Genomic DNA, 18662 nt, shown 5'->3' on the forward strand with positions numbered 1-18662 from the left:
ATGATTAGAAATCAGCATATGTATAATAAAAGATTTTATAACTAATACAGGTTTTAATTTCTGTAACAACTGTTCATGCTAAAATGCTAATACTGTGATTACATTTTCAAATGATGGAATTTTCTACTGGTTTGTAACTTTTCATATAAGTGAAATTCACATAGAAAGACTTTCTTAGCAATGACTTACTTCAAACTACTTTGCTTTTATGGAATTTCATGTAATGTAGGTGAGATACAAAGGATTTCAAAATCAATCTAAGAAGCAGAATACAGACTGGCAATGGAAAGTGATTTGCGAGTACCGTAGAGTCTCAAATATCTGGACTGTACGGGCCGAGAGCAATCCGGATAAGAAAAAATCTGGATAATTTGGGGGGTAAAAGTGCTATATAATTTTTTTTATGCCAATGTAATTGGTCCGTTATTGGACATTATAAATTTTCCAGCTCATTCCTGGTTGTCAGTGTTTCGCCCCAGTGTGCTAAATTGTGTCGTGTAATTTTTTATCATGTATTATTAATAGGTCCTAATACTGTAGAAAGACGTTACTCACATACATAATAACTTGAGTTTTTATTTGTAATGCAGTATTGTATGTACATTGACTTCAATAAATTTGGACGAGGTATTGTTCAGTATATAATTGACTTTCATTATTACTCATAATGTGCAGTTAAGAAAAATATCCACACTTTTTCAGTAGTACATGACCTGCTGTTCCTTGAAAAACTTTAATATTGTTGTTTGAATCTTGCACTGCAGTCCTCTCCTTGATGCAAAATTTCTCCATGTAAGTGGAATTAGAATGGCAGCTGTTGCCTTGCTCTGCTCTTCTTCTGGAATTTCAAGTCCTCAGTATGTCATGCCAATAGTTTAAAAAAATAAAATCTTCTTCTGTTTCTTGATTTCATTGTTTAAATTCTTATCAATATTGTCGTCATCTTGTCAGCTTATGTCTTTCAGCCATTATTATCCTCTAATCACTCCCTGATCATTTTTCAAACAATGCTTTCATTTTACAGTTTTCATCATGCTTTTGGTGGCTTTCACTAACCTTAGTTTCTTCAAATTCTCTTTGTGGTCTACAAGTTTCTTCCATGACTTAACCAGAGTCATTGGCTGAATCTTGTCCTGTCCCTCTAAAATACACAAATCCACATCCAACATGCCCACATGCCCACTTGTTTAAAAGTTTTAACCAGTCCTCGTCCTTCATCTACCGCCATGATCAGAGTTGTTAATATTTCCCATTGGTACTTCCTCTTGAGAGATGTAATGATTATTCCTTGTTCCATTGGTTAACACAAAGAGGTAACACTGTGTGGTAAGAACATTGCATATATTTCTCTCTATCTTAAAAATCTTCTGCATTCAAGTGCAATGGTACATTATCAAGAATGAGCAGAGCTGTCCTCGGTAGATTTTTAGTCTCTAAAAAATTCTCTACTGATGGTACATACTGAATTTTAAACTTTGTACTAAATAAATATGAGTTCAGGCACTGGCTTGGTTTGTGTTCCACACTAGGAGGGAATTTTTGTCTACTTTCTTAAAAGCTCTCAGATTTTATAATTTCCCAATTAGACTAAGTGAAGGCTGGTGTGTTCCACTTGTGTTACTACATGCTAGTTCAGCTACTCTTTTGTTGCTTTTTTTGTAATCAGGAGCAGCAACTTCTTATCTAGAAGCTGTTGATAGCATTTTAAGGTTTAGCCCAGTCTCACCATAGTTATTGTAAAACTGGTCCCCAGCCAACCTTTTTTTTTTTAAAATGATATTTGTTTGTGGCATTGACCTGTGTAGATCTTTTGCCACTACTTGCACCATATGATGTGAACCTGCATGAAATTGTAGTTGCGGAAGTGTAGAGTGTTGAATGTGAGGAAAGGAACATAAAGGAAGACACAAACACCCAGTCCTCAGGCCAGGGATATTAATCATTTACAATTAAAACTCCCTGACCCGGCCGGGAATCGAACCCAGGGTCGCTGGGTGACAGGCGGCCGCGTTGCCCCCTACACTGTGGGGTCGGACCCAGTCAACCTTACATCATCAATAAAGTCATGAAAATTTACCTTGAATTTATTGATTGCTTCTAGATGCACTGACAACTTCTCTCCACAAAACAGCCAGTTGCCTTACACTATACCTTTCTTTTCCCCAACGATCAAGCTACCTAATACTTGCTGTGAAGCTGTCTTCATTAGGCATTGTATTTTTCCTAAATTTTGATTAAAATTTCAGAACCTTTTCCTTCAAACATGGTCCTGTTCTTTTTTGCTGAGAGAGCAGCAAGAAAAAAAGTTTTCCGTACATTCTGATGCTCACTTCCTTTTATTGTCTTTCTGTCTTTTAGTCCACTTGCTGAAGCCTGCACGGAACACCACTTTTATAAAATGGATTTTTCCAGCCCCCTATTGTGCTTGTCCCCACCCCTAGAGAACTTTACTCCAGATTCCTCAGCATCCATACATCATACAGCTTTTAATTATTTTCCATAGAAAGCAATTTTTTTCCCTTCTAGTTTTTTTTTAAATGTGTTCACTCTTCATATTATACAAAGAATAGTTACACTTGCAAACAAACTGAGCAACTTAAACCAAACCTGTAGATAAATGTCACTAATGTGAACTGATTTTAATTTAAAATGAGTTAGAAATGGTCTGAATGGTGTTTGGAGAGAATTCATAACAGTGATAGAAGTGGTTGAAAACTTCTGAAGGAATTGATGAAGTTCATTGTTATGAGTTAAAACAGCCTATCCTTCCCCAAAATAATAGAAAATCAACAAGTCTAAATGTATTTAGAAACAGATTTATCTCAACTACTACAATGTCATTAATGCTGTTGGAATTTGTCAGATATCAACTGTGTAATGCTATTGAAAAGGAATTTAAGATTAGATGGTAGGAGGTTTGCAACAGTCTAGGAGGACTGATTACTGAGCAAGTTGGCATGCTGTGTGGATTGTAAAGCTATAAGCTTGGATGTGGGAAATGGTGGATTTAACCTTTTCACTCCGGTCGACTGCTTTAGCATTTGGGGGGGTGGGGTGGTGAGGGGGTGGGGTAGCTGGGCCGCATACCCGGTGGACTGCTGTAGCAGTCGTGGTGCAGCCGTGCCTCATAGTCAGTCAACTGTTGTAGAGTCGCGTGTCTTTCAGCTGTTTTCCGTTTCGATACGATAGACTACTAGGGAAGTTCGCCCTTGGAGGTCTCTCGTTGCTGTTTTGGGAGTCTATAGTTACAGCTATGGTCAACAGATGACAGGAGTAACCAGTTCGAAGATGAAAGGAATGTGTCTGCTATACTAGGCCTACTCATTTCGCGCCTCATTGCACCTGTGTGCCCAAGTGCTGGTGCTTGTCAACTTTGCTTTCAATCACACTGACATTTTGAAAGGCCTCATCTTCCCTCGAGTCTGACAGCAAGATCTCATCTTCCTAATGAGTGGAGTACGTACAGAACTTGTATTGTCTGCAAATCGCAGAAGAGGAAGCAGACGAAAATGTGTTGTAAGGAATGCACTGTAACATTATGCACCTTTCCCTGCTTCTAAACTTATCACACGCAGAAGAACTTAAAAAAAAAAAATTGTTGGCTTGTGACATGTAAATTAATGTAGGTAAATAATTTATAATTTGAAATTAGTGTTTATGTTAAATTATAATATATAATTAACAATATTGAAATAAAGGTAACTAAAGATAGCATTTACAATAAAAAAACAAAACAAGTTTTTAATTTTGCCAGAACTTCTAAAATAATTTTAAATGATATATGCAAATTAATGTAGGTAAACAAATTGTAATTTAAAGTTAATGTTTATGTAATTAATGAAATTGAAATAAAGGGAACTAAGGATAAAATTTACAATTTACAAAGCTGCGAATGTAAAAGCAGGATGGGAGCTTTGAATGAATAAAAAGTGCTATAAATATGATCATAAACATTTGATCAAATATGCATTAAAAATAAAATGAAATATTTTCAAACTCTGCACGTCCTTTCTTAATGTCACAAGCCAGCTGCGGACGGGAGACAAGTATCCTGTACATCGGGCAAGGTGAGCCATCTGCTGCTCATGTCCAAATGATCTTGCTTCCTTACTCGCTATGCTGGAGTGAAAGGGTTAAATACCATCGTCGGCAGCCTTAAAGATAATTATTTGTTGTTTCCCAGTTTTCCTTCTGGCAAATACTATTTTCTAAGGAGCCTTTCCTATGTGAGTGTCCTAAAAACTCTTGTTAATGCAACATTATATAAGTCTTCTTCCTTCGCTCCTTTTCCCACACCCTGGATGGGTCACCGGTGCAAACAGTGTTGCACATGGGGACTTGGTCCAGTTTTATGGCCAGATGTCCTTGATGCCAAATTTATATGGGCAGATGTGTGTTTCTCTTATCAGTAGTATAGTGTTTTTGTATTTATATGAATAGGAGTGGGTTGGGACAAACACAAATACCTAGTTCCCAAGTCAGGGTAATTAACCTTCCCTGATTCAGCTGGGAATTGAACCTAGAACATTCTGAACTGAAGGCCTCGACCTCGACACTGACCTGTTAGCCAAGGGGACAGACAATCTTGTCATTTAATCATGCCTTCATAATTACTTCATGCAAAGATTTTCAACGAAGGAAGTTGTTGCAAGTTATAAGTTTATTTAGTATCTACGAGCTTAGCCTTAAGTCATTTCTACCTCTTAAATTTTAACCTTAATGTTAAAAATGCACAGCTGATGATGCTTGCATCATAGGCGAAACATGTCCCAATATTTTAGCATGTAATTTGTTTTGATTTCTAATAAATCAAAAAATAATGTATTGAAAAGGTTGACTTCCAAGAGACACTTCTTTCATAAGCTTACAAAGGAAGTTGTTTGACAGGTGCAAGTGAATCAAAGTGATGTGGTTAAGGCATGATTTTTTTTCACAACAAGTAGTGTTGATGACTTAGTACAACATTATACAACTGTAGTCGAAGACCAATAACTCTGACTTCAGGCAACTCTGAGGTACATGCACTTGACTCCCTAATCCAGCCCTCAGTAATCTCCCTCTAGCCATTGCATTAAATAAGCAGAAATGAGGGTCTACAATGTTATGAAGCTCTGTCAACAGGCTATGCTACAACTGTTAACTGAATACCAACAATGTGTCAATGATTTTATTGGAAATTATGGCTTCAGTTACAGTATAATATCATGGCTTCAAAACAAAAGCTTGTTATGATAGATCTGAAGCTGAAGCTGGACATATTTAAATATCTCTTTATTTCCACAGCCATTCCTCCGTCTCTTTCTAACCTGCTTCTTCCCCTTAATCTCTTTATTTCCCTGTTATACTGTGACATAGAATCTCCCATTCCTTACTACGTTTTAAAGTACATACCTGTTTTCACACTCTTCAATAATAGCTTTAAACCCATCTCATAGGGTGTTTACATTTTTATTTACTGTAGTTAATTAATTTTAATTTTAAAAACCTCCCTCACCGCTGTCTTTTCAACCATATGGCACTGTATAATACCAATAATAACCTTTACAACCTCCCTTTCTGTGAATTTGCGACAAAAGTAGTTTCGTCTTCACTTATACCATCCATCGTTTCAGTTTCTCTGTAGAGCTCATCTAATTTTACCAGCACTACACCTAGAATATTCTCCCCTCTAGTTGGTTCCATCACTTTCTGATTCAGCTGTCCTTCTCAGATTAACTGTCATTTGCATTACAGTACCATTCTAGTTAATATTTGGTAAATTTAAATCACCTACTACAATCACATTCTGTTCAGCATTGTTTCCCACATGACTTGCCAAATAATTTTGCATCATCGTCACCTTCCCCAGGTCTGTACACTCTAGAAACATCAAGTTCCTTGTTATCTTTAGAGATGACCCTTACACATACAATCTCATGTTTCTCACCCTTAACTTTTTCATAGCTTACAAATTCTTCTTTCACCAAAATGATATCATCCTTATTTGACTTCTAGCTCCCTGTACTCTCATCACTGCTCCCTTGTCCACACCATTTCCCTGAAGGTACCTCCCTATAACCTTTCTGAACAAACCTCCTAACTTATATATACCACTGCCGTTCAAGTGAAGACCATCCGAATGCAGATCCTTATCTCGTGCTCACCCATTAGGATCTACAAATCTCACTCCCAGTTTCCTACACACCCACACCATAATATTTAAATCCTCAATCACCCTCTATTCAGCTTCCCTCCTATACAGTATCCCAATGAAAACAATCCCCGCTCCGCCACTCTTCTCCTGTCCCCAACTATAGTGATACTTATTCCTGCTTGCCTTACGTTGTTGGTACCCACAAGAAAATCTCCCCGCTTCCCCTTACCCTCCTCTTTTCCTTCTACTTTCCTTAACATCTGCCTTACCCTAAATCCTTGATAACACTCTATCCTGGTTCTCTGTTCTCCACAGATTTCCCATGTGCCTGACAGTGGAGTTCACAATGACCAGAGCCTCAACCCTACCCACCTTATTAGAACCCCTTCCCTCCTGATCTCAATCAATCAATACTGATCTGCATTTAGGGCAGTCGCCCAGGTGGCAGATTCCCTATCTGTTGCTTTCCTAGCCTTTTCCTAAATGATTTCAAAGAAATTGGAAATTTATTGAACTCCTCCCTTGGTAAGTTATTCCAATCCCTAACTCCCCTTCCTATAAATGAATATTTGCCCCAGTTTGTCCTCTTGAATTCCAACTTTATCTTCATATTGTGATCTTTCCTACTTTTATAAACACCATTCAAACTTATTCGTCTACTAATGTCATTCCATGCCATCTCTCCGGTGACAGCTCGGAACATACCTTATCATCCCTGAAAGCTGCAGTACCTTCTTCCTCCTCCCTTTTATTACTCTGTCCACTTCTCTGTTCTTATCCTCCACTCTGTTTTCCTTTCCTACCTTTCCTCTTACTTTCCCCCTTCTCCGTAACACTTACTTGTTCTTTATCTTCCCTTTGCTGTTCTACCTGAAGTGACTCATACCACTTCCTCACTGATACCTCTCCTGAAGTCTCTGCCAGACTTGACACCTTGACCCCCAATTTCCTTCCCCTTGAAACATTAACCCATCTTCTCCTCTTACCATCGGACAAGTTGGTTATGCAGTTAGGAGTGCACAGCTGTGACCTTGCATTCGGGAGATAATGGGTTGGAGCCCCACTGTCGGCAGCCCTGAAGATGGTTTTCCGTGGTTTCTCATTTGCTCACCAGGCAAATGCTGGGGTTGTACCTTAATTAAGGCCACGGCCACTTCCTTCCTACTCCTAGACCTTTTCTATCCCATCATCGCCTGCTAGAGTGATGTAAAGAAAATTAAAAACAAATCTCCTCTTACCTTCCTTTCTACCAGTCATATCCAGTACATTGAGGGAGACCTACCCTTCATTCCTGTCCTCCATTAGAACCATAATCATCTCTCTCTCTATTTCTTCCCTCATACTCCTTAATGCCCATTCATACCCACAGTTTCTACACCTGTATTCCTCAGCAATTCCATAACCTTCTTCACTCAAATATGATATATTATGGAAAAAAAATCAACACGAACAAAGTAATGTATTGTGTTAATTAAAAAAGAATCAAATGAAAGGAATGCTGTGTACTACATAAGGACTATACAACAGTAAAGGAAACAAGATACTAACTAATAAAATAACTACTCTACAGTACGACTCATAGGAATAACAGGATAACGGAAACTATACAAACATAGTTTAAACTATTTTAACATACTATACTCTAACACGAATGCAAACTCCTGTTAAGTTAAATGCTGAAATACTGAAAGGATTACTCAACGATTTCACATCAATAAAGCAAGCAAGATACTGCTTAATAAAATAATTGCACTTCAATTACACTTAAGTGAATCCTATTACAACAGGTTTACTGAAGCAGTAAAACTCAAGTTAAAACTAAATATTGTATTTAACAGACAGATTATTATTTTTCTGCTGTACACTAATAGAAACTAATACTGCCCTTTATTCCTGAAATATCAAAAGTACAAGGGAAGATGTCTAAAAGGGTGACTTGATAACTTCTCCTCAAAATTATGCTGGAGACTTGAACTACAAATATTGTAATTGACAAATGAGCTAATTTACTCCACTGTATGTCAACAGCGGAATATTTGAATACAAAGAGCAGCCATAATCAATGCAAAGACCATTAACTATCTTGTCAGTGAAACACCATCCTTCTTCTTCTTTTATGACCACATAAGATCACTTTAGTCACACCATTACTAATAAATAAATATGCAATATGGTACATAATAGAAGATACATTGTAATGTACAGTTCTTCTGTTGAACCTCTGTGTAGACATTGTACTCTACCACTTTAAACAAAAGCAAATACCTAATATATCCAATTCCATCCTACTTGTTAATTTAACTGATTCTACTTTCTTCCTTCTATGGTCCAGATAATTTTAATAGCACCCTCTCCAGTTCCAGTTCAATTGCAGTCTATGATCTATCAAATGAAACCCAACTCTGTGGCTGAAAGACGTACAGAATTTGGTAAATCTATTCCTTCACTCTTATAAACTCATATCTTAAACAATACCTCATTAACTATAATTCCACCAAGCTCGATAGCTGCAGTCGCTTAAGTGCGGCCAGTATCCAGTAATTGGGAGATAGTGGGTTCGAGCCCCACTGTCAGCAGCCCTGGAGATGGTTTTCCGTGGTTTCCCATTTTCACACCAGGCAAATGCCAAGACTGTACCTTAATTAAAGCCATGGCTGCTTCCTTCCAATTCCTAGGCCTTTCCTATCCCATCGTTGCCATAAAAAACTATAATTCCAATTTATCAGAAAGATACCTAAGAGATGACCTAAGCAATAATTCACTGATACACTGTACGATGATGTGAATAGTCGATCTACATCCTGATATGGCCCATGACCAAATAATACCTCATTAACTATAATTTCAATTTATCAGAAAGACACCTAAGGGATGACCTAAGCAATGATTCGCTGATACACTATACGATAAGGTGCATAGGGCTGATTTACACCCTGATATGGCCCATGACCAAATGAAATGGAGAGAGCGGAGCCACAAAATGGACCCTGCAGTGGCTGACACAAACACTAATGAAGAGGAGGATGATTCTTAATAATAATAATAGTAATATATTATTATTCCTAGGTAGGAAACATTTTAATAAAATAGATTTTATAGCACAAATATTATTTCACCTTAAATAAGGGTGCGTGGAGACTGAAAGGATGATTACAATATTAGGAAAATCTCTGAGATCTAGGATGTTTACTTTCTGGTTGGAGGAAAACGTCATCATAATAGCTGTAAGATTTTTTTAAAAATTTGTTTTACGTCACACCGATGCAGATAGGTCTCAGGGCAACGATGGGATAGGAAAGGGCTAGGAGTGGGAAGGAACCAACTGTGGCCTTAATTAAGGTACAGCCCCAGCATTTGACTGGTGTGAAAATGGGAAACCACAGAACCATCTTCAGGGCTGCCAACAGTTGGGTTCGAACACATTATCTCCTGAATGCAAGCCAACAACAACATGGCTTGAACCATGGAGCCACTCGTTCAGTTGTAAAATCTGCAGGTGCTGGATTTTACGATCTTTTCCTCATCTTTATGATGCAAAACACTTGCATGCACTGATGCATACTTAACCCTACAGTATTTTATATACCAGGCATAAATGCATGTAGTGCACTGAAAATAATATTTATTGCAACACAATAAAAATATCTACGTTCAACTAAAATACTTCATCCATGTGCAACATTGAGAAAATACTGAAAATTGAGTGAAGGAAGTGCATTCTTCATGCAGGTAAATGAAGACAAATACTCAATAAAGGAAGGCCTTGAAACTCACCACACTAGGTGGTGGTGAAGCACACCCTTCAGTCATTGCTTGTTCGTGATACATGAAGCTGTGCAATAAGGTGTTATTGGGATCAACTCCTGGTCCTGACAGTTGAAAAGTGGCATATGGAGAAATATCTTCAGAAGTTTCTGGAACAAGTGTTAATCAATAGTACTATCTAACTTGTTTTTTAAAAGTCTTTAGTCTAATATATAATGATATGGAACTCATGATTATTATATATTTTTTCTCTCTCCAGAGTGCTTGTGAACATAAACTTCCTCATCATCCAATTAATTTGTTCCAATATCTAATAATAATAATAATAATAATAATAATAATAATAATAATAATAATAATAATAATAATATGGCCTCAGCTACCGTGTGCAGACATTTCAAGTTGACACCATCTGGCTGTCTGCTTGTCAATTTCGACGTTCCGTTTTACTCTAGGCCCACTAGATGGCAGACTGAGTAAACTGAAACTATCTTGAGCGTCTATGGCTGAGATTTAATTAATTTTGTCGGGTGAACACCAAATGTGTCACCAGAGATCTTTTACATGCCAACATCGTACGACATGGAGTGTCCAATGGACTTTTTTCCGCCCTTCTAAAATCCGACTACCTCTGTCGGGTTTGAACCCGCTATCTTGGGATCCGGAGGCCGACACTCTACCACTGATCCACAGAGGCAGCTTTCCAATATCTGATGAAATTATTATACAAAATATTTTTGTATGAATCAAGTAATCCTATAGAAAACTTGCAGAATTTTGTAAATGACATTTGGGTTCAAATAAGAGGAAGAGTGGAAAGAGAGCTTGATAACTGACTATATTTCCACTGATGAAAATATTTCCTTCATGTTATGCATAGTCTGCACATGCACCTCAAAAAGAAACAGTATCTTTATTACACTAGACTTACTGGCCAATTTCTGTATTAGTCAGTGTCAACATGGGATTTCTTCTCTGATTTCAGATAACTGTACAGACCATGCAAACCATGCAGGAACAAACAAACGAGCGTGTAGTTTTAAGTGACTGTTAACATCATGATCAGGGCCATGGGATCTCCAGTTTGATGTGGAACCCAAACCAAAGGGATGGGAATTTTCCATTCCATGGGTTTCAGATCACAGCCTCCTTAGGTGAGAAACCAGTGTCAATGTCACTTGGCTATCATAGCCCCCACCTAATAAGGGATGTATACAGTATATGGATACATTTGAATTATAAATTAAGATAGTCAGAGACTAGTCTGTATAAAGTATTGAACATGGGACAGCAATTTGCATTGAAACATTAAATATATACATAAATACAATACATACTTGTACCTTTCAGCATCCAGTAGACGAGCCTCTGTGGATGAATTAAGCTTCAGGGATTAAGACAAATTGGTTGCAAATTAGGCATTTTTGAGTCAATAGATACAAAATACCTCAGACAAGAATTTATAGTGGGAGGAAAGTTATGACCACATTCATTGGCTATTGTAGTCCTTAGACTAATTTTGTTCACAGTAATTAATGTGATTTTTTTCAGTTTTTGATTATAGATACCTTGTGGTTTTAAACTAACTGTTCCAAGAAATTGACAGCCAAAACTGACAAGCTGATTCATTTTTGTGTTGTAATATTTACTGTTAAAAATAATGAATGTAGGGTATCGTAGAAGTTCTTTGCTGGTACACTTTTCTTAGAAACAGTTGAACCTATAACGTTCGTTGAGGGTATCTTCTTTTTCCTTCACAATTTGTTTTACTTTGTTAAGAAGGAAGCCATACTTTCTTGTGCTGACTCAGTTAAATGTAACTTACAAGCTTTTCAGTCTGTTGAGCACACAAGTTAAATATAAATATTACACTACAACATACCTGCAAAAAAAACCCCACATTATTAAACAAGGAATAAAAATACACACTATTAAACAAAGAATGACATAGTTTAATCTTAAAAGAACATTGTCCGATTCTACCCCAAGTCAATTCAATATTTGGAAGTATTTATGTTTATTTCTATTCAAACACCTGTGAATTTGAAGTTTGGAACTTATCTCAATGAAGTCCTGCCTTGTTTCGGCTCCAGAATACACTGCAAGGCATTTGAAAAACTGCTGCTCCTTTGTTGGCTCAAATCCAAACGGCTGCCAGTCCACTGCCCTCTCTTACGTCATTCTCCCTCCGGTCAGGTCATTGACATGCTGTACTTCTGCTTTCGGGTGCTTTACCCCTAGTGTTACTTTAGTATTATCACTACCGGGTGAGTTGGCCGCGCGGTTAGGGGTGTTCAGCTGTGAACTTGCATCCGAGTGATAGTGGGTTCGAACCCCACTGTCGGCAGTCCTGACGATGGTTTTATGTGGTTTTCCATTTTTACACCAGGCAAATGCTGGGACTGTACCTTAACTAAGGCCACGGCCGCTTCCTTCCCACTTCTAGGACTTTCCTATCCCATCATCGCCATAAGAGCTATCTGTGTCGGTGCAACATAAAACAAATTGTAAATAAAAAAATAAAAAAAGGAATTATTATCAATGTAGTTGCTATTATTATTATAATTTCTCAGATTATAATTCTTAAAAAAAAACGTACACAAGGGTTCTTAATGAGTATTTAATGGTCTGCCTTATACTGGTAATTTTATTTTTTAATTAGTGAATCTTTGTAAGATTTTTTCCAGGTATGTTATAGTGTAATATTAAAGGTTTGGATGTTAAGGAAAAGTCATATTTCTTTCCTGAGATCATTTTACCAAACATTTGAAAAATAACAGTGAATGATGGATTCCTGACCCCATTTAAAGCAATTTTATGTTGCATATAAATGTAAATTTGGCCATTTTTATTGTTTGGTCACATTTTTCTCACTTTTAGTGATATAAGGTCATATCTGGTTACATTTTGAGCATTTTTGTTCAAAGCAAGGCATTTTTAACAAGGTACATGTTATCTGAATCGAGTTGCAAACACAGGATTTCAAAATACTGTAGTAGATATATTTTTCTTTCATTTCCCAAAACAGATGGGTAGCAGGCTTAGAAGAGATGACTTTTTGGACAACCGTACGCCGACAGATACAAAAAAGCATGCTAATATATTACTGTCACTTTTTTTGTCTTTCTGTAAGAAAACGGAGTGGGAACTATGCCTCAGCACTATGCTACTGAATGAATGTATAAAGTTTTAATATACCTACTGTAGCTTTGTCAGTTTGCATGATAAATGTGTCTGCTATATTGTTGCTAATCACTAGAGCCTGGAAGTTAGGCAAAATGCCTTTTTTATCTGGGTGAATGTATTGAAGTGTCATATAGAAACAAACATGTTTCTGTAAGTTTTGGAATTGTAGGAACAATTATTATTTTGTCTTTTGTTTTGCCTGTTTTAGCTTCTGTAGCTTGTTTGATAGTTTAATGCCATTTTTGCCTTTTTAAAAGTTGTTGTGGATATTTTCTGCAGTTATTTATGTATTTTTGCCTGCTGCCATTTCTTGATGGATACAGTACTTTTGTATCCATCTCTTAGCACAGGCCAGAGTAAAGTGTAGCTTCCACCGAAGTCCCAGTCTCATCCATGGCTGTGACAATATGGAAGCTGCTGGGGTGTGGGTGGTGCTGAGTAATGACATTCAGAGCACGTCTAGTGCATCTGAGTGTTATGTAAGGTGTTCCTCATAGGGTCAGTCGTGCTGCAATAGCACTTTCTGACCCAGTGAGGAAACCAATGGCAAACTATCTCACTCCTTGTCTTGCCTAGTACGCCTCATTTTGGTGCTGCCATTGGTTTTGCGGTTTCCTTATAACCGCATAACTTTTGGTGGTGCTATTTGAGGATCCAACCAGCCTCTGGGCTGATGACCTAACAGACAGACATTTATGTATTAAAATTAATCAATGGAAAGAAAAAATATATAATTCCAATGTGCTGTATTAATTCATTCATTTTAACTTAATAGATAAAAAAAAAAATTGTACACAAACCATATTTTCTACTGAAAACTTAACAAGCCAAATGGTTGAGAGGGTTCCAGGTCCTGTCCTTGTTATGTAAAATTAAGTTCTGGTGGTGATTATTGTTTTAAGAGGAAGAAGAACTTGGTAACCTTCGAAAAATGAAAGTTTCGGCAAAAGAAAGGGAAGGACCACGAAGAGCGTTAAAATGAAAGACTCCCTAGGCCTCGCAAATCTAATACCATTGGGGTCGGAAAGAACAAGAATTGACCAGGGGAGGTCAGTCAGGAAAGGTAAGAGCGAGGAACCCGACGCAAGTAAGTGGAAGCAACACCAGACTCAGCTAGGGGAATCGTGGTCGCCAACCCACACTTTCAAGTTAAGAGATCCTGGTTTCCCTTCTAGTCATATCCTCTTATGACAGACAGAGGATACCGTTGACATTATTCTATCATTTCCACCCACAGGGATATAAGATTAAGTTGTACAATGTGATGCAGATATGTGTACGTAGCTTACGTTAAAGCATCTTTATTATCTTAGTGTCCACTTTAGTCATTATGCATGCCTATTTTAATTATTTTACAGCCCATTTTCTAAATGTGAAGTGCTTATTTGCCTGCCTATTTTAGCAAAAATAAATGCCTGAACTTCCAGGCTCTATTAATCACTTTTTGGCATGTTTAACTTGAGTAATATCTGATACTTGCCACCTATCCTTACAATGCTTAAGACATATTTTACATGTTTTAGGTCATAGTGAGGTAGTTTTTATTACATATTTTGTACTTCTTTAAGTAATAAACTTCCGAACCGTAGTAATATTTATATTTAACTTGTGTGTTTTTAAGTTACAATTTGTTACGTTGCATTGACACAGATAGGTCTTATGACAATGATTGGAAAGGGCTAGGAGTGTGAAGGAAGCAGCCATGGTCTTAATTAAGATACAGCCTCAGCATTTGCCTGGTGTGAAAATGGCAAACCAAGGAAAACCATCTTCAGGGCTGCCAATAGTGGGGTTCAAACCCACTATCTCCTTAAGGCAAGCTCACAGCTGCATGGCCCTAACCACACGGCCAACTCACTCGGTGTTGAGGGTATCCTCAGGATTTGTATCCACATAGAATGTGAATTACATTTTGATAATAATTTAATTAAACCCGATAAAATATTAAATGTGAAGAACACGCAGTACTGTGGACTCATTCAGTTTCTTTTTTTTTTTTTTTTTTAACAACTATACATGTCTATAGCTTTCATAAAAATAGTGTACCTATCTTAAGACAATGTAGCAAAAACTTCTGCTGTCGTAGTGTGTGATGACTTAACGTACATAGCGATTCATTATCATTCTGTGCTTGGAATGATTTTCTTTTTGTTAGCAGGCATGTGACTTATATATACCATTAGTAATGGTAATTGGAGCAATTTATGAAATACATCTGAAATGATTAAGAGATAGCTCAGAACAACAAATGACTCTTTCCATGACACTAAGATTGGTTTTAATAGGTACACTTTCTTAACTGCTCTTTAGTGAAGAATAAAAAGAAACATTTGGAAATATGGTATATCAGTCTCCCATTACAGGCAAATTTTATATTCTTTGAATTTTATGGCTACAGGAGTAAGTTTTATTGAGTACTTAAGATTAAATTAAATGCATTGGTTCCACTGTGTTTAGAATGGGTCTGCATTACCTACGAGTGACACCACTATATGAGGAACACCATGCGTCTATGTTCATGTGATTAGTACCACTATGTGAGGAACACCATGGGTTTGTGTTGCCTGTGGGTATTACTATAATGTGTGATACACCATGGCTCTACATTGCCTATGATTAGTACCACCATGTGAGCGACACCATGAGTATACATGGGCTGTGATTAGTTCCAATTAAGTAAGAAACACCATGGGAATACCGCCGCCCGTGATTAATCCCACTATGTGAGGAATACCATGGGTCTGCGTTGTGTGTGAGTGGTGCCCTTATGTGGAGGGGTTTGTGTTACCTGTGAGTGGTGCCATTGTGTGCAATATACCATGGGTCTACATTACCTGTGATTAGTACCATTGTGAGGGATCGATGACAGAGATTTTGGACCCCTTTAGATAATAAGCATCATCACAGTAATTAAGGCATTGCAAATTGGATCCACTGATTGTTTTCGTTTCACAATCATTTTTTCATTGTCATTTGCTTTCGATTCTAATCAGTGGATACATTTTGAAGTTTTAATTTTCATTTCATTTCACCTTGTACCATTAGGGGTTGATGACCTAGTTGTTAGGCCCCTTTAACCCAATAAGTGCCAAGGATCACTAAAAGTGGCCCACTACGCCTTCCTGTGGTGCCAGGATTGCTTTTTGAGATCCTCAGTAAATGTGCATTTTCTTGACTGTTATGACATCTCTTGGTGAAACATTTGTACTACATCAACTTGAATATGTCTAGTTCACACTTATCACCACTACTGTCACTTTTGGTAGTATTTTTTAGAGTTTCATGTCTATACAAATCTTGTATCTAGTAGTTCGTCGAAAATATGTCATTGCCAGGAGATCCTGTGGATAGTCTGGCTGCCTGTTTTCACTGTTGCTCAGTTAGCACCACCCAGGAGGCACGTGTAGGGCAATTAGAGGTTAAACCTACGGACGTGAGCAACGCACAAGTTGCTTTGTTTCTCAGCTGTAAATATGTATATATGTATGTTACTGATTATGTCTGTATAAGCCATACGCTAAATAAATAATCTAGTAGTTGTCATGTGACTGTAGTAAACAAACATGGCAGCGTTGAAATCAAAAACGTGCAAACTGAATCAGATATTTTACAAGCTCTCGATGAGGGTTTGACTTTAGTGTAATTGATGAAAATGATTCTGAGGACACTGAAAATCCAGGTGAGGCTGGAGGAAGTTTGGATAATTTGTCAGATGACGATACCCCATTCCAGACAACTGAGGAAGTGCACTGTATGTGTGACGACAGCAGAAAAGCGAGGTCGATCCAGGCATTGGTGTCCAGGATATAATGTGGTAATCCATGAAACATGCTGGGATCAATTAAAGCACTTCTTCTGAGGAAGGTGACACAAAAGGAAAAGGAAGTAGAATCAGAATAAGCTACAAGAAAAAAAGTAAATGTCTTCTTTTTCCTCCTATTATGACATAAAGTGTTCTAGGAGAGCTAATTATGTGCAGATTTTCTTGACACTTTCAGGGTTATTTCAGCATTGTATAAGGAACATTTTGTATACACTTTCTTTGTTATAATGACTTTTTTGTGCATTTTCACTTTCTGTTTTCAAGGTAACAAAAATTCAAACCAGCAAAATATTTGCTGTCTATAAAGGATTTTTAGTTCTATTATTTTCATTTTTTATGCCTTTTTAAAATGAAACAACTCTTTCTGATCAAAATGGTGCATATATTGTTGGTTTCTCATAATATTTACCAATTTTATAAAATATTTTCTAAACCACTAGAGTTTCAGCAGTAATTCCCGGCACTACAGAATATAACATTGGCACTTGTAGGGTTAAACAACAAATGTCATCATCATAATCATCATCAAGACTAAGTCACATTAAACAAATACTTCTTCTAGATATGTTTTGTTCATGCATTCAGTTAATTAAGGGACATTATCACTGAGGGTCATCTCTCATATTCTTCCTGACAGGTCCTCTTTCTTTTATATTACTGTTTCTGTTCTTTAACAGGCACTGTCTGTATTGCATTATACAGTGTGTAAATTGTTACTCGCAGCAGTAGCATTTCTTAAGTTACACATGCTTCACAGACAGAGCTAAATGAGTGATAGCAATTCAGCGGTTCTGTACTGTCCTCCAAGGGTTCATGGGTTGAAATTGGATGAAATTAATTAAATAGTCCTTTTGAGAACTATGCATGGGTCATATAGTCCACAATTAACAATATATCAATCTATCACTGAATGTAACAGAAGAGTAGGGAGCAATTACCTATAAAATTTCTTATAAAACACATTCTGATGACATGTTGTACAAGAAACACATATGGAAGATGAATAGCAACTAGCAGTTAGAGGCAAACTGTCTGATTATGAAGTAGTTTCAGCATTACATGATATCAAGAACAACATTGAGAACAAGGATATCCTCACATCAGTAAATAACACATGTTATTTCACCACCTCTAAACCTACAAAATGTTACAAATACAAACATCTATAGTAAGGATGAGAAACGAGAGAGTATGTCACTAGAAGCTGGAGAACTTTGTTAGGTTTTGCTCAGAAAACATGTTTCATGAAACTCTCAATAAGAGTAAGCACATTTCTTACGTCACGCGCCACACTGAGGACAATGCCATGCTGTGTAATCTCAGTCAACCAGACAAGTCAAGAGGCAGTTTGGTCTTCAATTCAAAGCTAATGAGCAAATAGCATAGATGTATGTACCCCAGTCAACCCATGGGGCAGATGGGAGAATCTGCCATTTCATTTGAGCCTGAGCGATGGATGGGGAAGATTTATGTCCTTTTGCTCATAATTTATCGAATGTAATATTTTTAGCACACATTTCCGGCCATCAAGCCTCCCTGGTGGCCATGATTGTTAAGATATCAAGTTCATATGGTTTGACACCATGGTTAGCTGGTTAGAGTCCTATTGGTTGAAAATTTTTTCTGGCAGGGTAGGAGGTTGCATGCCAAAGCCTGGATTAATTTCCACACCTCTCTGCAGTGTTCATATGGACTGAGAGCATATGATGCTGTTGATGGTGATTCATTCATCGGATGGCAACGTTTTAGCCTTGA

General features: G+C 37.3%; 1 protein-coding gene across 1 annotated transcript in view; it reads right to left on the reverse strand.

Moving 5' to 3' along the window:
• LOC136874332 (cell adhesion molecule Dscam2) overlaps positions 1–18662 on the reverse strand; it is a 1095748-nt gene that overhangs the window by 16961 nt on the left and 1060125 nt on the right. Inside the window, exon 29 of the mRNA XM_068227756.1 lies at positions 9908–10047. Within this exon, the coding sequence (XP_068083857.1) occupies positions 9908–10047 (140 nt within the window). The remainder of the gene's footprint in view (positions 1–9907; positions 10048–18662) is intronic.

Source organism: Anabrus simplex, chromosome 5, assembly GCF_040414725.1.
Source record: "Anabrus simplex isolate iqAnaSimp1 chromosome 5, ASM4041472v1, whole genome shotgun sequence".
NCBI classification, from domain to species: domain Eukaryota; kingdom Metazoa; phylum Arthropoda; class Insecta; order Orthoptera; family Tettigoniidae; genus Anabrus; species Anabrus simplex.